The sequence below is a fragment of the Lethenteron reissneri genome, chromosome 34 (genome assembly GCF_015708825.2).
Source record: "Lethenteron reissneri isolate LAM-NWPU_2019-01 chromosome 34, ASM1570882v1, whole genome shotgun sequence".
Taxonomy (NCBI): Eukaryota; Metazoa; Chordata; class Hyperoartia; order Petromyzontiformes; family Petromyzontidae; genus Lethenteron; species Lethenteron reissneri.
The window spans coordinates 13,008,099-13,031,662 of NC_083812.1; the positions used below are offsets into that span (position 1 = coordinate 13,008,099).

A 23,564-nucleotide genomic window follows, 5' to 3' on the forward strand; every position below is an offset into this window, starting at 1 on the left:
AATATGGCATATTCGCACCGTCATCCCAGCACTTGATGGCCTACCCATATCAAATAATGTCATGGGATCTTTAATGTCCACTGTTAAGCAGACGTCGCGTGGTATGATCGTGGTTAATACCACGCAGTAATAACCAGGGCAGCCGCTGGGTCAGAACCACAAACCTTTGCAACAAGCGCAAAAACGTGCTCGCGCTGGGCCGTGTCACCACCGCCCCATATTCCGTGCGCCCATTAAATGCTCGTTCAGCCAAATTTCCACTTCGTTGAGCTATCATTTGTGGCCAGGTTGCTTCTCAATAAAAATAGCTATATAGCTCAGTAGGCCTTACCGGGTAGAATAAAAAAAAATAGTTTATTTTTTAGAACAGCTCGGCAGTGCTGGTGAGTGTGCGCGTTACTTACGGTGTTGAAGTACTCCACGCCGCTGGCCCTGAAGCTGTCTGCCACCTCGCGGGTGGTCACGACGCACGATATGGGGTGGCCATTGCCAATGGGCTTGCCCATGGTCACGATGTCGGGCACAAAGTCCTCCCCTTGGAGCTGGAAGGCCCAGAAGTGGCTGCCGACCCTGCCAAAGCCGACCTGCACCTCGTCGGCGATGAAGATGCCTCCAGCGCGGCGAACGTGTCTGCGTGGCGGATAGACGGGCGGTGTGGGGAGATGGGTGCGGGTGACGATGACAGGCAAGGGGGGAAAAAATCCACGCGTGAGTCGCTGGGCTGCGGCAATCGGTGGGCCAAATGCGATGGCCGTAGTGTTACGGTACATAATGAACGAAAAGTGATTGGTCATATTTGCAGAGCGTTTAACTTTTATGTTATACGTTGGCAATTATTGGTAATTTAAGAGCAAAAAAAAACATTGTCAATTTATCGAAATAATTCAAGCAAAAATGCATCAGTGTTTTTACATGCTGAATCACGCCAGGTGTAAAAAAGCTGACAGCAGCCCAAAAAGAAAATCCAGAGAAAAGCAGTGGGAAAACGCGAATATTAGCTCCAGGGTAGAAAAGGCAGAATGGCGGTTTGGTCACGGTCATTGTCAAGTACACGAAACTGACAATTGTCAGGAATGAGCATGCCTACGGCTGCTACTGTTGTTGCTGATAATCACAGAATCGTCAACAAAAGGACTCTGTTGAGTGTCATTAATCCCATGCTTTGCATAACACGATTCGAGTCTGAATAGTTTAATTATCGTATAAAATTACATTTCATTGTCAATCCAATGCTGGAAGAAGGCCTCCCCATGCTGGGTTCAGAATAGGGGTAGTTTGACCATACGTCACCATGCTGGTTAGTGCAGATTGATGAAGAGAGACAGCCAGAGCCAGTTCAAGTATTTATCAAATTCAAATCACCGCATTTATGGTTCAGTGTGCTAACCAGTGTGCCACCATTTGATTATTTAATTGAAATGCGAAATGTATATTTGTCTTCCAGGGAGATAATTAATTTTACTACGTCGGTTACTTTCTTTTCATTCATGCTTCCTATTTGAAAATAAATCTAAAGTGTGTTGTTGTTGGAACAATACATTTTGAAATAATCCCAACTGTGCAATCGTCGTATATTGTGGGTAGTTTTAGAAGTGTCAACGTACAAAAAAATTCGAATCCGGATGTGACAATTAATTCAAGCAAAATTTTTCCAACGTTCATTAGCGTCGCGCCATTGTATTTCCACAAGGCAGCTGCAGTTAAAACATAGTCGTTGCTGCACGTCAAAATTATCTCAGCACTTCTGCCAAAATATATATATTCACACACATATATATAAGGCTCAAGCAATTAAAATAAGCCAAACGCAAACGAGAGAAACCTTATTAACACTTCAAAAATTAGACAAGAAACATGAGCTCGCATGTCAAAATCAGTGTGAGCAAGGCAGAGATCATAGGGAACGACAGAGAATAAATGTAAAAGTTTGACGTGGTGAATACGTGTATTTGTTTGAGAAGTAGGTTTGCTGGTTGCGAGTCATGGTGAGGTCATGAGTCGGCATGCAACATACTCGGCGACCTGCTTGAAATATCCGGGCGGGGGAATAATTTGTCCCCCACAACTCTGCATGGATTCGGCCACAAACGCGGCGATCTATGGTGGAGAGACAATATCGCGCTTGGCGACACGCGAGGCAATGCCACACCGTGCACTGTCCTCTCTTAAACACCGAAAACGCGACATCCTTTCGTTTTTCTCCACACAAATCACAAAGTTAAAAGCGTCTCCCCGCTCCGACGAGCTATTGGCGCGGCGCTCTCACTAACATTGGCGGCCCTGAGCCAGTGGTGGAAAATCCACGTTCCCATGGCAAGGACCAGTTTCTCCATAGGACAACCGCTGTTGACTTCCCACAAAGTGGTACTCCTTTTATCGGCGCCGGAGTGGTGATGGGCTGAATTAACCCCGCCAATGGGGGGGTTTGACTTTGTAATCTTTCGAATTGTGAGCCAAGTGCTTCTAACAATAGCATCACACACCCTGTTCGATTTTTCCGAAAATGTACATTCCCAGCGCTTGTCAGTCCAATGCTGGATGAGGGCCTTCCCATGGTGTGCAGCTCACGGTGGCGGCGGGGGGGGGGGGGGGGGTACGTTATTTGACCATATCTAGACCACTACTCCGTTCAGTGCGGGTTAGCGAAGGTGGGTATCATATATGTGGCAGCGTAATAGAGTACAACACTGGATTCTGCTGCACTGCCCAACTGCTACAAACACAGCAAGAAACATTCTTATACACCGCATTGTTCACGTGCGAAACGGAAAACAGCATTCACGTTTATCTTATACTGCAGAACACGTCATGCATATATACAGCTATTATTAAAGCAACGCGTGCTGATGTTGCACCGGTGTGGGGGGGGGGGGTGAAGCTCATCTTCTGATGCAAGCACACTGCAGATATACCCACACGTAGCCTTCCTTCCAGCTTCTACTGTTTGTATTTTTTTCACAAAGGATCTCTTGTCCGATTATCACATTGGTATGTATGTTGAACTTATTTCACATCGTACGTAGCCAACCATTTCAGCTGTAAAGAGTCGAGTCAGTCAACGAGTGAAATATTACACGCATGGACTGACAACCAAATTGTTTCAATATTTAGAAACATTATTTTTCCACTCTGCTTGTGTGAGTGTGCATCGACTCGTCACAACGCTGCCAAGAATGTCACCAGGTGGGAATTCACTGAAAATAAATTACCGCATCGATGTCTGATAAATGCACCGTAATGCTTCCACAGTAAGTCCTCTGGCTGTTTTCCATTTGTTTGAACCACGCTTCTGGGTGTGCGCGTGCGTGTTGCTTTTCTTCTCTGGAGCGTGAATACCAGCGACCTTTCCCGCAGCGTAACCTTTTACTGTAACTTAATTGGGGTCCTGTTGTATGAATAAGTCGCTCTCCGTCGTACGTGAAAGGTTGTGAAAATATCACAGGGCAGGGGGGGTGGTGTGTACAACTCGTCGACCCCTTAGGGTTGCGGATAAGGAAGGAGGCTGCCGATTGTCAGCTCTGAAATCTTGGCTACACAGTGCTGACGCATTCTATCCACAGCACGTCTCCGACGACCCTCCTTGAACACTCTATGAGTACATTTATCCATCCGTACTCGCGAGTGGAGACCAGCGACTTGTGTTGCGCACCCTTCGTAAGCGCAAACGCAGCGCCGGCGCTGTGTTTCCTACCGGGTAGCGCGTCGTACTGACACGTTTGTTTTCATTCAAAATGATCCATTACTTGGTGGGTAGCGGTATCAAAAATGGATTTATACACGTACAAAATTAATCCGCACATTGTTGAAACTGGACATTGGTGAAATATAACTTCGAAGCTCATCGGATTCCCGCAAGTCTAAATTAAAATTCCGATTCTAACCTGTGCGTTCGGGTCGCACCGTGTGCTGTCCGGCATGACGTCTGACGTTTCGCCCAACGTGCTGGGAGTCTCTTCAGGAACGTCGGGACATCTCGCCGAAAAGAAATGCGGTACAAGCCGAAAAAAACGATTGCAGAGCCATACAGCGCAATCAGTGAAAACGCGGGGAGGAGGTGGTGCTCCTCGACGGTTTTGAACACCACCGACATGGCGAAGTTTTGCAACAGAGCACGATGCCCCCCATACCTTGCGTCCCTTCTTGTGAGCCTGTTCCAACAACTCTTTGACGTCGTTGGCATAAGCCGTGCCAGGATCCGCGGTGTCCTCGCGGTATTTGCCCCGGTACGTGTCCGGGCTGGATGCCTGCAACAACATTTGGCGCGCCGCGTGTGAATTGAGATCATTCGGTTTGGCTCTCGCCTCCGGCTTCAAACAGGGAGCGGGAACAGCCATCGTCACGTAAAGTAGACAGCATAACACCTGTGAGTGCGTTCCTGCTAGAAGAAGCGTTTACAATACAAGACAATTTGCGATTCATTGTCAGATTTGTATAGCGTCTAAATGCAACCGCGCTAAGAAAGATAAGTAGGCTTGGGCAGGACATCTCACTGGAATGGCGATGGCTTTGAAAGGCCTTTATCCAGCAGTGGTTTGGTCAGGACTGCCGATGATGATATGCGACCGCATCTCAAGGCATGGTACAGCAACGGGCACTCGTGCGCTTGTGCCTAAGTGATGGACACGTGTGTGTATGTTGAACTTCGTTCGCACCGTACATAGCCAACCGTGCTAATCGGAGGTGCGGCTGCGGGCAACACTTACTCGTGGCTGGAGTCTATTCATAGCGCCACACTGGACCCGGGTTCAATGTCCTCGTGATCCCAACCGTGAAGCGGGCTCTTGAAAGTGTTGAACGTGCCTCTGGCACATAAGGTTCAGTAACAAAAGGTTACACATTTTCCTGAAGAGATGCGAAGATGGTTTGGGCCTTTTGGCAGTGTCTGTTTTCTGCTTCCAACCCCATGGTGGGTTCAGGTCGCTGTGAGCTGCCTGCCTCTTGCCTGAGCCAAACATTGCCAGATCCTCCCCTCTGTCTGGCTGGCACTTTATTTTGCAAATATCAATAAACTGCACACAATAACACCACCTTAATAAAGAAACATATATGTACACTAGATTTGAAGCTTTCGTGACTGCAAGGATTCATATTCTTAGGTTTTTTTCGGTAAAGTCACGTAGGTAAAACATCAAAATTAATAAAAATATAATAAAATAAAGATCACGACGTTTCGGAGGCAACACAAGTCTCCGTCATCAGGTGGGACCATCACAGCCGGATTAGCTGCATCAAGTGAGGCAATGATTCAAGATGTAATCCCTTAAAAGCGAGTTGAGGGGGGAGGAGAGGGGGGGGGGAGCTCATCAGAATGTGGTAGCCAATGAATGGAACGTATCGGGAGGGAGGTTTTACCTACGTGACTTTACCGATAAAACCTAAGAACATACATGTACACATATATAATGTGACATTCCGAGTAATGGGTCTTCATCACAGTCGCATCGAGGGGCATGAGTGGGACCGCGACAGTGCTATTGACCAATCACATGCTTTATGATGTATATAGTCTAATCCCAATTTCATTAACGATTTTATTTTTCCCAGTCGCCTGTCTAAGTGACCAGAAGGCAGCAGGCTGCATTCTGATCCTTGCCCCACCTCCACCTAGAACCAAGTACCTGGGACTCATTCATAACACTGGTCAACACACTTTTTCTGGCATAAGGTATGCCAACGGTTTAAAGGTAATTTTGGGGTGCTGATTCCAAATCTGGCATCAGTTTTTGTCTATCCCATCAGGTTTTTGAGATATCAAATATTTCATTTTCAATAAAAACTGCTGAATAAAATTTTTAAATAAATGTGGATATCTACATAAAATGATATTATAAACACACTATCCTAAAAATACAGCACCATATTTTAACACTAAAGGAGTCACTGACTCGTAACAACTTGCAATCATAAGTGACAGAGTTAATTTCGGGTAAAATCAATGAAAATGGGGTATACCGATAGCATAAAAATGAGATGTGATAGAGCAAATCTGAGGTCAGATTTGGAATCAGCACCCTGAAATTAGTATAAAACAGCTGCAAAAGTCCAGGCCAGAAAAAAATGTTTTTTGTTGTTGTTGTTGACCAGTGTAATGGACTTCAGAGACGTCTCGTGTCCACATGGCTCTCTTCGCACTTGTTTGTCTGAGGCCCAGTGCCCTGAACTTCATCTGGAGCTCCCTGACATCACTGGACTGGCGCTGCTGTTGGAAATCCAACCCCCACGACACCCTCATTCTGCGTGCACTCTTCGATTTCTGGACCGCGGCAACACCAGTTTCATCTTTGCCCTCCTCCAGGACTCATTTTAGTGTGCTGCTGCCCCCTGGTCCCGCACGTGTTGCTCTTTCTCTCTCCCACGTGTCCTGCTCTCATCCTCACCCTACCCCCTCTGTCAACGATCCCCTCGGCTCACTTGTTCGCCCACCACCCTCCCCAGTTTCGTTGTTGTTTTGTAACCCCAGGTTTTTATCCCGCCCCCTCCCCTCCCCAACTTTGTTACAACACCTCGAGATGAAGTGGCATTCACACACTTAATTTAATACTTAATAGGAGCCGGTGTTCCTGCTTTGGCTGGACGTATACAGTATAAACACGTCCACTGTTACAACTCCTTGAGATGCAGCCACATTTTATCGCGACAGCAAATATACGGTCAGCTTGTATCACATTTGTATAATACAGATGGGTACTATATTTTATATCTTCATAATTGACCGTTACCATTCGACTGCGACGTGGAAGCTTCCCGAAGGTTGTCATCATCCCTAACAATCCCGCAATGTGAACAATTCACCCGTGATTAATAAATACTTTGTTTCGGATTGGCGATCGTGTACGTTTGAAGCTTTCGTGACTGCAAGGATTCATACTCTTAGCAGCAAATCTGGCTGTGACGGTCCCACCTGATGACGGAGACTTGTATTGCCTTCGAAACGTCGTGATTTTTATTATTTTATTTTTATTAATTTTAATTTCATTTTTTACCTACGTGACTTTACCGAAAGATCGTGTACGTGTAATGTCACTTTTTGTTACAGTAGCTAAACGATATTTACTACGGTAAAAAAAATTTTTTATTGACATTATACCGACACAATCTCCAACCCATTACAAACTAATTATGAATCATAATAAAAATGCGTAACGAAATCCTATGCATCGAATTAACAATCTACTTAGCACTTGCACGTGAGCTCATTTCTATAAATAGGGAAATATGATTTTGTTTCTACGACGATCATATCTATCCGTGTGCCTCGGCATTTCTCTCATCACGTGCTTTTGTGAAATGTCTCAACAGCTGCTGGCCGTATTGAATAAGGATGCAGCCAAATAAAAGAGCCGTCTGCGTGGAGTAGCCCTCGGCCACTTGGAGTGGGTCCCTACGCTTGAGACCGTGACTCACCACGTGCACCCACTCCTTCTTGGCGTCGGGGCCCATGTGGTTAAACTTGTACGGGCTGATGTCGATGAGCGATGTCACGTGGCCATGGTAGGCACTGAGGAGAGACGCGTACGGGTACATTTAAAATCACATTTTTTTTCGATTGTTTCTCAGAAGCCGCGCAAACTTTCGGTGACAGAATGACTCAGTCATGGCCGGGCTTAATTAAAGAGTGAGTTATCTTCCTGGACAGGATTGTTAGGATACTGAAATCGTATACATGCATCTATTTTTAATATAAGCATCATTATTGTTCAGGTGTAACCACCAACAATGGTTCTTGTGAAGAACAAAATGAACACTGTAATTTTTAGTTGTCCAGACTGAATAACTTTCGTCTCCATGATCCAGGGGCATGAGACACACAAATTTCCGAGGCAATGACAACACAGAGCACGGTGATAATTATCTGCAATTTCGTGGCACTGAAGGTTGCACTCGGTGTTGCTCGACACGATGATCGACGTTTCACTCCACGTCCTGGGAGCTTCTTAAGGAGCTCGATCTTCCAGCATGTAAAGGTATACGTCAGACATTGTGCCAAGCAACTTGCGGTATAACCTGGAAACACGTTAGAGAGTTTTATGCAGCTCAACCGCAAGAACCTACTGTAATATTATTTGAAAATTATAGCCATTGTGGTCACAAAAAATAAAACATTCTCATTTACATAGGAAAGCCACAATGAGTCTGAAGGCCCGAAGGAAATCAATGGAAAGCCCACACAGAAACGCGTACGACAGGACTGGGCCCCTAAATCCAACCAACCTACATTGATTGGTCAGCGTGGTGAAGTATGGAGAAACAACCCCCATGGATCGACATGGCGTGCGGAAGTCTTCTACCAACAGCGGATTGAACGGGGACTGCAGATTCGATTTCTGTTTAGACCGAGCTCAGGATTCGAGGTGTGCTATTGCACAGGTGAACAAAACAGTCTTGCGTAATCCTTGCAGGTGTTGTTACAGCTGTGATGATTCTGCCATAGGTCACGTTTACTAACGTATTGAGTTATAAGCATTTGTCATGGAAATTATTTCATGCGAATAGTGAGTTTTTTGTTGGGTAATTTTATTTTGGGACTTAAAATCATTATTTGGAGATTGTAATTTTTTTGACAAGGGTACCAATTTAAATTGATACAAGGGGATGTTTCGCTGGGAGAGGGGCCTGCTGGCAACACGGCAATGATAATATTATACAGTCTTCGGAACACTCAAATTGTTTTGCCGTGATGGCATTAAACAGCCGATTAAAAGTTCCCACGAATAGAAACCAAAAAAGAGAATATGCACGGTTAGTCCCTGTCGATCTGGAGTTTAGATGTGACTTCAGTTCATTGTACAACAAACAGCTGGGGGCCTTTGAGCACAAGAGGTTTCCGGTTTGATGAGGGCAGTACTCACCAGGTACTCGAATGAGTACTCGAATGAGTACTCACCAGGTACTCGAATGAGTACTCGAATGAGTACTCACCAGGTACTCGAATGAGTACTCGAATGAGTACTCACCAGGTACTCGAATGAGTACTCACCAGGTACTCGAATGAGTACTCGAATGAGTACTCACCAGGTACTCGAATGAGTACTCGAATGAGTGCCTGGTGAGTGTGTAAACATCGCCACTCGGGAGACATAGGCGGCAAGGCGTAGTGCTGGCCACCCACCCTCTCGTGTTCCGTTCATCATAGGTGCTCGCCAACAGTACTTGCCCCAAAAGTATGTTAAGGCTATATGGGGGATCTTTGTGTTAACGCGTGGTTGGCCACAAAAATATTTGATGGTTCTGTTCAGCCCTAAGGGTAATAATGTTCGCTCCTCCATGATTATTGAATCCCGTCCGTGGAGTGGGTGTGTGTGTGTGCATGACCGGCAGTACTATCTCTTACTGATCAAGGGTTATCACGTCCTTGTGGAGTGTGTTTGTGTGTGACCGGCAGTACTATCTCTTACTGATCAAGGGTGATCACGTCCTTGTGTAGTGTGTGTGTGTGACCGGCAGTACTATCTCTTACTGATCAAGGGTGATCACGTCCTCATGGTGTATGTGTGTGTGCATGAGCGGCAGTACTATCTCTTACTGATCAAGGGTTATCACGTCCTTGTGGAGTGTGTTTGTGTGTGACCGGCAGTACTATCTCTTACTGATCAAGGGTGATCACGTCCTTGTGGAGTGTGTGTGTGTGACCGGCAGTACTATCTCTTACTGATCGAGGGTGATCACGTCCTCGTGGCCCGTGTGCTGCCTGGCCAGGCGCAGCGCGAGGTCATTCGCCTCTGACCTGGAAGTCATTTCACAGCCGCGTGTCAGGAGGAATGTGCCAGCGTGGGTTTTCTCCCCGCCTGACCACACCTTCTGTGGAACCACAGGTAATGAATGGGGAGGCCCGGATAAACAACAACAGGATAATGCAATACATGTGTAAATTGGGCTATACAAAACGTGGGGTTTCTCCCCGCCTGACCACACCTTCTGTGGAACCACAGGTAATGAATAGAGTGGCCCAGATAAACAACAACAACAACAAAAACCAGGGATAATGCAATACATGTGTAAATTGGGCTATTCAAAACGTGGGTTTTCTCCCCGCCTGACCACACCTTCTGTGGAACCACAGGTAATGAATGGGGTGGCCCGGATAAACAACAACCACGGATAATGCAATACATGTGTAAATTGGGCTATACAAAACGCATATGTTGTGTTTATCTAAGTAGAAACGGGGGCGAAGACGTAGGATCTGCGCCGTCTTTTAAAGTGAATGCTTTATTTGCTGGCGTGTTTGCGGCCACATGGGCGCAGAGTCACTGACCCGCAACGAGTAAGGAGCAGCTGATAATGAAACCAGTACGCAAGCACGTTGTATTTGCAACCCCGATACAATCTGTCCATGGATTCAGTGGGTAGAGAGCATTCCACCATGGCGCTACAATGCGGAACTTAGCTGTTATTCAACGGTGTGATAGGAGAGCGCTTGTTTTTTGAACGGCGGAGACAATTGCATATAGCTCGCTGTGCATTAGGCGGGCGTGTGACACATTCGATCAATCGGATCTTTGACGCAATCTGACGTCCACCTAACGCTCGGCGAGGCAGCAGCTCCGCAGACTGTGAGCTCCTGTTACGATGCGCTCTGGGCAAACAGGTCGTGCAATAGAAAGGTGCTCTGGAGCGCTCTGAAATGCTCCGCCCAGCTAAGGTATCTTGAATGGAGACGTAGATAACGATACCTCCTTGCCACGAGGATAATGAGGCTGGTTGAGAATTCAAACGCTTAGGCTGGGGTACGGCTGTCACAACCTTTCACGGGGTTCCATGCTTGCGTGTTACACACACACACACAGGGATTATGCTGCATGCAATTGTAGATTATAATGGCACTTAATAGTCTTTGCAATCTTATGTACCTCATGGAGTTGCTTGTTTAGAAATGCCCATATATTTTAATTGTATCCTATTAATACACTCAATAGCATTACCATGTATTGTAGCAGTATTGTTAGCATAATCTATTAGAATCTTAAGTATGAAATATTTCAGGACTGCAACTAAAGGCAATGATAAGGGTCTAATGGCACAAATATCGTATGGCAATCGTGAACGTGTTGCTGTTGGAGTACAGCACAGAGTATCGAGGCAAACACCATCTACAGCGAATTATTGAACATTCTCAGGAGTGTGCTGCAGAGAACACAACATTTTCTGGGGGCAAACCGAACTCCTCACTCGGTGCGAGACGCCAACCCTTTAGCGCGGGCGTGTGGTCCCTCATCTTAGCCATGCCCTCTAACCCCTCGCTCTCCGGGGTGATGGGCAGCGGCAGCTGCTGAGCGGCGAAAATAACTCGGGTCTCGTCCATCCAACCCTCTGCAGCAGGCGTCTCTGCGACGCCTCGCCAGGAAAAGGACAAAAAAACTAACAACACCTGACACCACTAACCAAGCGTGTTCGTGTCCCGTCCTGCTTCGTCGGCGATTTGCAATTCCTTTTTACCCCGAGTTCACGAAGTAGCAGACGCAGAGCTTCTCAGGCAGGGTGTCCGTCAGCCGCTTGGCGTAGCAGACCATGTGGTCGTGCAGGAACCGTGAGTTGGTGTTGAGGAGCAGCATTTGCTTGTGGGCAGCCTGGACCACGTCTGGGTGGCAGTGGCCGACTGTTAAAAAAACGCACAAAGTCAACGGCAAAACAAAGAGTCGGCGTCTTCAAACAAACAAAAAAGTCAACGTCAGTGCCACTCGGCGTAAATCTGCCTCTTGCCGTCCCTGGGCCTGCGATGGGGATTCTGCATGTCGACGTTGGGGGAGGGGGGTGAGTCTATCCATAGAAAGGATTTAAAACAATAACAACCCTGTGGACGTCTCACAATGCGGGTACAGATTGTAACCAAATCGGCTCTTGACCGGGACTCACACGCTGTCCTCTTGTGAGTCAAGAGCTCTTGCCACGGACTCGAGCCAGCCGGATGCACAACGCAACGCGATGCGTCACTTCTTGAAGTGTGCCAGGGCACGGGCACTTCGAAAACTTTGAAGGGACGAATTTACAACCGCGTTCGGTCACGGGACAAATTGTTTTGCTTAGGTTTACGCTGAACATGGTGAGCTTTAAACTCTCGTTGTATTCGCAGGATTAATGACAGCACTTTTCACGAGCGCTCAGACGTGTGTTTAAAAGGCAAAATGAAAGACGGGGAGGGCGGTTGTTTACGGTGGTGTTTTAGGGAAGGAGGAACACTACCAGAGTCTGTGTGAGCAATGGGGGAGGCTCGGCATGATGGCTATCAAACATTTTATGAAACTCCGCTGCAGATGATGGGAAAGTTTGACTGCTGCAGGCTTTCAAATGCGGCAGTGAGCGAAACTCTCACGCCCGACTTCAATTCCTGCCTCGACCTGTTCTTTACAATCGTGGATGCCATCATGAAGTCTTGTAATGTCACCGATTTCAGTACCGTGCTGTGAGACAGAGGGCCTTGTCTGAAAACTTCTGCTGAATAGCAACGTAAAGCCCTCTGTCAATCCACTTCCTCGTGCCTCTCAGTCATCGGGGTTTTTCCCCCACCATACTTATCCATGCTCCTCGCTGCAGGGTTGGTGAAGGGAGGTCCCCAGGACTAAGTTCTCACCTAACTCTCAGATGCTTTTATTCTTTTAATTTCCCTCCGGTGTTGGAGTTACGACAGGTCCGATCTCACAGCCATGTCTAGAAATCCGTCGCTCGTTCTGCACTCAGGCCCCCGGTGCAGGTGGCAGAGCGAGCGGCGGTGGTAGCCTCACCGTGCGCCACGTTGTTGATGCAGTCGAGGTAGCGCTCGTCCTTCTCATTGTACATGTACTGGCCCTGGGCCCGCACGATCTTAAGGGGGTCCGACGAGAAGAACAGCGTGCACGACGGCCTGCTCGACACGCAGAGAGCGGGCGCGGCGAAAGTCCAGCGGTTAGCGAAAAGAATGCGCCGCGAGCCTGAAGCTACTACGTTCAACCGCACCTCACGCACGCGCGCCCTGCATTGCCAAAAGGTCAACTTAAGACCCTGGGGCTCCTGTTGACATACCTCGCAGAACCGATTGCTACCTACAACTCCTGTGGCTATCCAGAGCACACAACACTCATCACAGCTCCAAACCACCCCTCCCCTCCACAACCACGACTGCTACCCACAGCTCCCACCCCCGTCACCACGTAGTCCCCACCACCACCACCATTACCCACAGTCCCTCACTGCTCCACACAGCTCAAAGGCTCCCACGACCACCCACAGCCCCCCACCACCACCCCCCCACTACCACCCACAGCCCCTCACCACCACCACCCACAGTCCCCCACTGCTCCACACCGCCCACACCTCTCTCTCCGCATCACACGCACGCGCGCGCACACACACGGTTTACACATGTCAAGAATCAACAGAGGCTATATTTTTATCACTATCTTTCATGGAAATACTGTAATCGATTCAAAATAAACAATGACAATCGGTGCCCCAACATTTGCAGCTCCAGGCTCTGGAGTTCAATTTCCAAAGTCACACAGACACACGTAGAGTTAATATGTTATGCAATGATTAAACTTTTGCAAATGAGTTGCTGCGGTGTGGGATTTGGTGCTGTTAAAATGTAATTAAATGCCAAGTGCAGACTCATCAGCGGATTAACCCCGGCTGATGACGAAGGTGATGATGAACGCAGAAAATGTTGAACATGTTGATAGATTTAGTTAGGGTTAGCGAGCTGCTTCTCGGTGGATCCGAGTGTTGTGTTTAACGGTGGTTACCGCTGTTGTGCTTGCCAGCTTGTTGGGATATTGTGTCGATTAGTATAATTCAGGACCCTGAAAATAACGCTTACAGAACAAAAATAAATCGAAATATTTGTATTTTATATATATATATATATAAAAAAACTAAAATCTGCAGTACTAACAAAATGACAATGCGACTTCAAATCGTGTATGTGATGGCATGGTGGCATGACGTACGAGAGATGTTTATATTCAGACGGGTCTGTTCGGGTCGGCGACTGTGAGAAAATATTTCCACAACCGGCCACGCAACATCCAGAATCCTTCTCGCAAAGGACCACGGCTACTCCAGTCTACCAAGCGACCGAGGCAATTCTTGAGAAATTACGTCCTGTGTACGACATCTCGAATTAGCCCTGAGCAGCGTTAACTTGGTCACATTTTTTTGGGACATGTTTTTAAAGAGTCCTAAATCAAGTGGACAACAATCTGTGGAATTGGAGTCAAGTCTTAGGCCGGTGAATTCAAGAAGTCATTTTCTCAGTTTAGTCAACTAAAGCTGTAAAATGTTTAGTCAAACTCTCCGAGTTATTATATACGTGAGGAGCGCACACATTTTCTATCTTCGCGTTAACATTCAGTCAGCCAACATAAATAAATGTATTCAATGACCATGTTTATTCTCTCTCACTGCACTAGCAGCGTCGAATAATGTTACGCAATTATCTTGGTTGCGTCTTCATTCAGACTTAGTTAATGTTGCCTCCTCGCAGTCAGTCCACACTGTGGTCTGTTGTTGGGCAGTAGTCGTGGTCGTAATTATGCCGATATAATTCTGTCCACTAGCCGTCATCGTTTCCGAACGTGAAAAAAAAAACACTTTGTTGACAAATACTGCTGTCACTTGATTTCAGTTCACGAAATTGACACCGGCTGTGGGCCGGCTCGTGTGTTGCTCGTTTAAAATAACGGTCAAGTCATTTTACGAAAGCTGGGGGTGCTGGTGACACGGTTACCCCGCAAGTCATCAACGTGCAGGATAAGGATCCCCACAATCGTGAACTTCAAGCCACCTATCACAGTTTAAACTGAGTGAGTGCGACCTCGGCGTCACGCCCACGGTCGGAACCAATCGGCAAGCGTGGGCAAAACCGGCAGAGGCAACGGCCTCTCGGACTTGGCAGAGCGAACGTGACCCGGCCAAACGTGTGCATGGCTGAGCGAGAGCGCGCGCCACACGCAATCCGAGCCAGCGCCGCCTCCTCCTCCTCCTCCCCCTCCCCGCCGCCACGTGAACGATAGATACGCCGCCGCGCGTTTTTGTTTGTTCGGTTAATTTTTACATTGATGCTCTCAGCACCAGTTTGATTTGGTCAGGATTTACCCCCAAAATATGTACGTATCAAGGCCGTAATTATAATATATATTGGAGGGGACACATTTTCCCACAATATTCAAATATGCTTAAAATGCCCCCCCCCCCAAATATATTGCTATAAACAATGTTAAAACAAAAAATGCTATGCTATGTAAATTAAAACAACAATTTGCTCAACCTTGGCCACAATATTTGGGCTTGTCTTCATATAACAATTCATAGATTTCTGTTTATATGATTGTGGTTGTACTTTATTAATCCCTAATCTCTGCCATTACATACAATGAAACAAGAAAGGTAAACAAAACAGAGCAATATAATACAATACACTATTAGACATTATTGTAAAAAAAAAGTCCATCCTTGTTGGTGCATTTTTTATATTATCGGCAGGAAATTATTTCAGATTTCGATGTTTTTCTGGGGGGGGGGGGACCCCTAGACCCCCTGGAAGATTTGGTCCCCCCCAATGTTGACTCCATGGCTACGGCCTTGGTATGTATACATGTACCCTCTCCACCACGTTCATTAACACCGCATTCATCATCGTCATCAGCAGCTATGTTCTCATCCGCTGCTTGATGAAGGCCTACCTAAGTCGTCATCAGCCATGAACGATGCACTGCTAGATGGAGACCTCGAGAGCCAGGCCAGCATGATCATATCAGAACGTCTGTGACAAAGACTGCCAAATATACTACCGGCCACGATCATCAACATTGCATTCATCATGATGATAATGATCATCATTGTGAACTCTGATCTTTCCACTGCTGTACGAAAGTCGCTACACTTCATCATCATTGGCCATTGTCTATCGACTGCTGGATGAAGACCTCGTCACGCAATTATCATCAGCCAAGATCTATCCACTATCAAGATGAAGATCTCCCCACAAAGTCTCACCATCTCTCACTGTCCAGCGATAGGCAACAAACTGCCCAGCACCTCCACACGAGCTGATCCATCTCCACAGTGGAGATCCTCTTGGGTGCATTGCCTCTATTGGCAACCACTCCATCATTCGTCTTGCCTACCCGTCATCATCCCTTCAAGCCCACGTTTTCTTAACGGTCGACAATTTCACTTTTAACATGCGTATGCTCTCACATCCATGTATTATTTGTTCTGTCTCGCTGCGTTATAAGAAAAAAAATCTGCACGCAATTCGAAAAAAACTTTTGGGTAGCGTACCTCCTCCACGACTTCACGTAGCGATGATGCGGTAGTAGTGCAGTGGCATTGGCATGGGCCCTGGTGCAATTAGTTAAATGAGATCCCTTTCTCTTCGTAGCTTCGGGCGTGAGCCCCTCCGTCCCATGGGCCTTGGTGCAGCTGCATTGCCTGCGCAATTGAGAGCCACGCCACTGTGATGAGTGGAGTGAGTTATTCTTGGTCTGTCCTTCTAAGCGAATGCCAGCACGGGCCATTAAGTTTGACATGAATGTTTTATTCTGCGGCTAAACAAAATTGCCATTTCACGTGAGAGTGGAGAAATCTAAACATACATTGCTTGGGCCACCTTCTCAGCAAGCTGCTCCAAAGAAAGGGGAAGTGACTCTGCGTGTCATTCAAGCTAAAGCCACAAGGGCAGTTCAAAATTAATCTGCCTGGTACCATCCTTGAAAGTATAGTGTATAAATCTTGACTTAAAGCTTTCGTGACTGCAGGAATTCATATTCTTTAGGTCTTTCGGTAAAGTCGTGTAGATAGAACAATACAATAATACAAAATAAAAATGAAAATAAAGTGAATACAAAATTATAAAAATATCACGACGTTTCGATCGCAACACAAGCAATCGTCATCAGGTGAAAAAAAGAGGGGGGAAAGCTGTTGAAGCAGGCTGTTTTAAAGGTTTGAAATCGGTGTAGCCGAAGGGTCTTAAACGAAGTGGGCGGGGCAAGTGATGTTAAAGTGAGAGAGATTAGCATGTCAATGTTAACGGCAGCTTTGTTAGTGTGAACCTGTTAATGTAAAAGAGTCGAAAATAGCTGCTAACATCGGAAGGTAGGATGGAAATATCACAGCCAGTTATGACTTAAACTGGTTAATAACGTCCTACCAATGATTGCTCAGTTTGCACCCATCTTCTTGGTTGAAAGTGTGTCTGTGTTTATATATCTGGATGGCTTCATGCACGAAACTTTACTGATAGCCAGTGGGTTTGCAGAGTACCTTCGTCTTGGAGAAATCAATTTCGTGTGAGCCCACCGCATTAAAATAATGATCACCAACGGCTGAGGTATTGATTCTAACGATGTTTCAGATCTGCCTTATGTTCATGAACACGGTCTGAGACATGCCGCTCAATTTCCCCAATGTAACTACTGCGGCAGGCACAGCTTAGTTTGTAGACGCTGGGGTATTGCATGTCAGGGATCACATCCTTCACAGGTGGGATTCACAGATGGGGGCCTATATTGCATGACCGACTGACCTCTGTTTCAACTGTGCCAATAAGGTTAAGTTAGTTGTCCAAATGTTACTGGTAGGAACCACCTGGTTCCACCAGCCCACAGGGGATTATTGTGTCCGTCCATCCGTCCGTCGTGCATCCAAAAATGGGAGGGGTGTGGCTGGGTGGAGAGGGGAGGGGGGGGAGGGGCTGAGTGGGGAGGGTGGGGCTGGGTCGGGGGTGGAGGGGTGGAGCTGGGTGGGGAGGGGCTGGTCACCCCGTGGTGCCCTTATAAAACTCAACGTTTAACCTATTCACGCCGGCTTGTGCCCGCCCTCACAGTCGGCCATATTTGCGGAATACACCACGCCGCCGTTGACCCTGGCCATTGACCGAGCAACCCAACGTTTCTATCAGCTCCCTCCGCAGGAATGTGTTTAATTGGGTTGCACCAATGTTTGACATTTTGCTCTGCATGCTGGGAGATTCTTGAGGAGCTGAGTTCATAATTGAATTCACACATATGCAGCACAACTGTGAAAAACCTGCACGGTCAGTGGACTATTCTCTGCCTGGTTGCCAAATAAGCCCATCTGACCTCGGCTTTGCCAAACGAGTCGAAAGTCTTTGTTAGCAGTTACCAGAGAATGGATTTTGAACCCACTATCTCAGAGTGATTGTGGCTCCATAATCTGGAAAGGAACATAGTTTGAGACCCCCAAGACCAACTCTGCTACTGAAATAGCTTAGCGCTGCGATTTTTAGTTTGAGTCCAACACTCAGGTGGTTGCACGAGTGCTTGGACGTGGTACACGACGCAGCGACGCCAACGCGGAGAATGCGTCTGTGAGCAGCAGACACAGAACTGAAGTCCAAGGCACAAAGATCCATAACTTGTCCGGCACAACATAAACAGGCAATTCCACGAGAGTGCTTTATTCGTAACAGCAGACACAAGTAGAATGACTCCTCATTTTTTTTATCAAGATGAGAAATGAAAATCGGCATCATATAACTGCATAGATTTTTACGGTTGTACTGTACAGCTCTTTGATGTGTTATCGAGTTGTACTGCAAATTCCTCGGAATTATGACTGACGTTCCGCTCCGGATGCTGCATTGGAACTTGAATCAGTTCCTGAAGAAGCTCCTAGCACGTGGAACAAAACGTCGAACATCATGCCGAACAACACGTGGTAAACCCTAACATATTTGAGAGCTAGACGATGGATAGTATTGCTGTGAACATTAAAAAAAAAAACGTTGTCCCTCTGGTAAGTTAATATATCTGTATGTCTTCAATTAAAACATCTGCTGCCACCATATTCTGAAACGACCTTCCCCCAGGCACCTGCACTGTTGACTCCCTGTTCCATTTCAACTCCAGGCTCAGGACATTCCCATGTCCCTCCATCTGACTGTCTCTTTCACTCCATAAATTAAGCCCAGTTTTACATACATTGTCCTGATATGCAATCGTATTTATAGCCCTATAAATCCAAATTTGTATTGCATTGTAACTGATGTAAAAGGTTCATGGCCCTACGAGAGAAAGAAATCAAGTAATACAATCATATATTGGCATGCACCATGCCGGAATCAAGCCCTTCTCGAATTTCGGGGGGAGGAGTGCTATGTACGTTGCACTTTTTTCGCACCGTACGTAGCCATCCGTGCTAATCGGAGGTGCAGGGGATTTATCTGCGGTGTGGGGGGCCATCATAACAGTGGTTACCATGCTAAGGAGTGTGAACTTGGGTTGGGCCAAAGGGACATTTGGACATTTGGTGATCCAGGGCCCACCCCCGCACCCCACTCGTCCCGGCTCTGGGGTGTAGGCGGAATGTTCGTTATCAAAGTGTGATTTGCGAGCGTTGAGTGTGGACCGCACGAGTGGGCTTGGTTCCTGTACATCGGGCAAGTGTACGCACGTTCACCGGTGTTCTGTGCGTGTGTCACATGATGATCCCGTGAGATCAGCCACACTTCTCTCAGCCAAACAATACCACGTTGTTATGATATGATGCGGGCAACAAAAGACTGGGAAGTAATCATTCTGGGAGGCAATAATTAAGCAACCGGTTTTCTATTCGAATAGAATACACACACATTGATAGTTATTTTGCAACTCGACTGCTGGGTGAGGGACCTCTCGATGCCGTGTGTGGGTTTAAAAAAAATCATTATAGGTTGATGAAGGCGGACAACATAGATCTCAAAGTATAGCACAGGAGAATAATGCTATGGTGTAATCTCTCATTGATATAATATTTCATGGGCCAAAGTGGTCTGCACGATTTTTTTCGCGAAAGGTGTCGTCATCATCATCGACATATTTTTTTTTTGTCGAAGAAAAAAATAGCTGGCAAATTTTTACATGTTGAAATTTGGGGCCGTGGCAGTAAATGTATCTGCCGGCAGAGATGAGGCTTGAAACTCGAGCCAGCTGGGTCCAACGCCTCCCCACCCACCCTCCTGCACTTGCGTGCTGGACTCAGTTAATAGCTTGGAGTGCAGGGTCATTAGCCCATCCCCCCCACCCCCCCAGCTGGGTTAAGATCCCCAGGTGGATTGTTTGTTCAGCGTTAACCTCTCCTTCGCTGTGACATAACAGCGCTACCAGGATACTGCGAGGGCATCGTGACTTGGTGTTTGTGCCTCTTATCAACAGCAGAAAAGCAACGGGCAGGAGTCAGCCCCCCTCCGCCACCTCCCCAAATTGTGCCGCCCATTTAACTCGAGAGTGGTTCCCCACCTATGGTATGTGGTGCTTGGGTTGATAGTGCGCAGTGCTAGCTCAGCACAATGTCAACGCATAACAGCGGCTCGTTTGAATTTAAGCACAGCCACGAAAACGTTGGCATCACTGGACCGCGACCGATACAGAGCAATAAGTGAATGGGGCATTCCAACATGTCGAACTAGAACCACCTCTGACAGAGAGGGCCCTTGCCTGCAAACATCGGAGAGTTCCCTATCAGTGGTTTAAGCCAGCCTGACTCTGCCGATGAGACGCCACGTGTCGAAACCGTTCCAGAGTTTGCCTTTGATTGAATCAATGCTGCTGATAGGATGGATTCCGATGCGGCCGATGAGTTGTGTGAAATTTGGCGTCAAATTATGACGTGGACTGACAAACATAAAACAAAATTGTAAAGATTAGAAATCATTATTTTTGTTGAAGCTCTGAACAAACCACTCAAGAGTGGTTTCTCGGCAGGTGGTGATTGATCTGATAACGTGCAGTGCTCACTGATAACTCTTTAAATGCGTGATAAAGCACAGCCTTGGAGAGTGTGGCATCACCAGACAGTCACCACAGATACATAGCACCTGTACTGCACTCAGCAGGCTACCGTTGATTGTCTATGTGGAACAAATTGTGCCACTTTGTCCTTGAATTCCCTATCCCATTAACGTGTCTTAAATTCGCCATTTATACCTCGGGCTCTTATGCTAAACCTGAAAGGTTTGAGTAGATGGAATGATTAGTGATAAACCAAAACTCTCTGGTAAATGAAAAACAGATTCTCGGAATCAGGGGTGGACATTAACGGGCTAATTAAATAATGTGGACTTTGCATTTGTTGGGAGGCAGACAATCAAACCCATCAACCACTGTGCACAACACACTGCGTCTCCTTGTTTGTAGCTACATTGAGCTGTTCTTGTTGACGTTTAAAGGATGTTACTTATTGCGTTCCATCAGATTGTCACAAATGTGCAGTTTGGTTTTCGAAAATGTATGCATGAATATAAATAAAGCACTCCATGCCCAGTGACTACAAGAATGCGTAAGTGCATGTAAGTTGTTGGAGGGGAATGATAGTGATTTTTCAATAGATGTATTTAACTTCAAGTTTTCCTCGCTCGATGCAGGTTTGGTTTGGGCGGTTTCGTGTATAATGTGTGCGGTTAACCTATTTACTCCCAAAATTCACTTCATGCGATTTGAATTCACTCATATGCGGATGTGGGACAACATTATGTTTGTATCCTCTTTAGCGTGGGTTTGTTTTGTGCACCTTTTTTTTGGAACACATCTCCTGCACAAAGCGAGGGAAACCGGTTTTAACCAGATAATTGCTTTCCTATTTAACTTCAACATGCCCCACCTATTGACCACTTCTACCTTATAATTTGTAGAAAGGAAAATGGCCACAAACTCACGAACCAATACGAAAGCAACCTAACTTTTAACTAATATTATGCGTTGGATAAAGTGTACACTGTAGTCTTCTTGGTTCTTTCGGTAAAGTCGCGTAGAAGAGAAATAATAATAAAATAATAAAAATAAAACATAATAAAATAATTATCACGACGTTTCGGCCACTGTAGCTTTATAAATTACTTAAAATCGATGACAGCAGGGCTTGGTTATGTTATTTTTTTTCCACCCATAGCTGAGCGGGGCTGAACTCTAGAAAACATTTGTTTTCTAGACCCCAACAAACAACCTGGTGGACGTGCGGGAAAGGTGGTGGGGGGGGGGGGGTAGGTGGGGGGACAGAGTCCAGGTGGTTGGGTGGTTTGAGGCCTGGGGGAAATACTTCATGACACATTCATCATCGGAAGACGGCCGGTGTTGTTCTTTCGGTGACGCAATGAGAGAAGAGAAGCAAAGCGCACCAAAGGTTGTGAGACATGCATGCTCGCTATCCTGTTTATCGTCACGACCCGGTTTATGGATGTTGCAAGGTCCGTGCCAAAACTGTTTCGGCTCATGCCGTGCAGGTAAATAATGGTCCACGCCTAGACCAATCGGCACAATTGAGGTGTGCCCCTTTGTCAATCCACTGCTGGATGAAGGCTTCTTCACTCCTTGTCGGACGGTCACGGTGGTTGTTTGACCATACTTCACCGCGCCTGTGAGAGCGAGTTGATGGTGGTCGGGGGGGAATGACAATGACCCGTTCAGATGTCACTCGCTAATTGATGCTGGCCGTGGCTGGGGACGCAGTTTAAGCAATGTCGCTGGGTTTGGAACACAGTGCGCTAACCTCTGCGCCACCACCGCTCCATCCCACAATAATTATGTCCGTCCAGTTCTCGCTGAGCTGCGTTGGCTTTCAGTTTCTGAACGAATACATTATCAGATCGTACTAGTTACACACAAAGTACTTGCCACAAATGAACCACAATACCTTGCTGATTTCGTCAGGGAGCGGAAACCATCACGCAAACTCCGGTCATCCTCGCAGCGGCTTTTGGCTAACCATCGAACAAAGACGGTCACTGCATCGCGCGCTTTCAGATGCACTTCTGCAGCCGTCTGGAACGCTCTTCCTTCCCATATTAGGAAGCCACGGAGCTCTACACTTTTAAATCTAGATTGACAACTCATTTCTTTAGAACTGCTTTTGGTTTTTAGTTTGTCATGCTTCCCCTACACCTCAGATTCGCACAGTTGGCTACGTACGGTGCGAAAAAAGTTAAACATACATAAATTAATATTTTATGAAAACAAATGTCATATTTCACTCTCGTCGCTTAGATAACTTCTTGTGGTTGATGTTTTTCATTGGTTGTTATCTACATTATATATTTGTTCTCACACGCTGGAATGTCTTTCTTGTTGTGATGCGCTTATTGATGTCCGATCTCAATGGACTCTCACCTGGTCATAAAGGTCAACTGATCTCTCCTATCAGCTGGATCAGCAGAACGGAAAATAGATGGGGTTATTTTTTTATTTACTCTGTCAATTGGCGGAACAGTAGGGCTCCCAATCATCCAAATGTCAACCATGGTCAACTCAGCCTCATCATCCGCACAGGGTCAGTAAAGTTTGTACTGCCCAGTGAGAGCCAGTAGTGGAAAATTCTACATTTCTGTGGCAAAAGCAGCCCTTGGCGGGAATGAACAGTTGGTTTACTCTGAAGCAACTGATCTCTGCCGCACAAAACAATCGTGAACCGTCGTTGGCTGTGGTGCACAAGCGCACATGCATTCGCCAAGGACCGATGCCCGGCACATCTCCCCTCGTATATTTTTTTACATTTAGGGTTCTTGTTTTTTTGACGCATTGTAGATGGGTTTTTTAATTATTTGGTTCCCATCGTGTTGAATTGTCAGCTACGAGAGGCACCGAGTGCTCGTTAGAGAG

General features: G+C 46.6%; 1 protein-coding gene across 2 annotated transcripts in view; it reads right to left on the minus strand.

Moving 5' to 3' along the window:
• LOC133350706 (ethanolamine-phosphate phospho-lyase-like) overlaps nucleotides 1–23,564 on the minus strand; it is a 42,004-nt gene that overhangs the window by 14,753 nt on the left and 3,687 nt on the right. For both annotated transcript variants that reach the window (XM_061565357.1, XM_061565358.1), the window contains exons 2-8: nucleotides 12,720–12,838; nucleotides 11,437–11,596; nucleotides 9,650–9,724; nucleotides 7,405–7,498; nucleotides 4,128–4,244; nucleotides 2,015–2,097; nucleotides 405–630 (exon numbers count right to left, since the gene is read on the minus strand). In XM_061565357.1, the coding sequence (XP_061421341.1) occupies nucleotides 405–630; nucleotides 2,015–2,097; nucleotides 4,128–4,244; nucleotides 7,405–7,498; nucleotides 9,650–9,724; nucleotides 11,437–11,596; nucleotides 12,720–12,838 (874 nt within the window). The remainder of the gene's footprint in view (nucleotides 1–404; nucleotides 631–2,014; nucleotides 2,098–4,127; nucleotides 4,245–7,404; nucleotides 7,499–9,649; nucleotides 9,725–11,436; nucleotides 11,597–12,719; nucleotides 12,839–23,564) is intronic.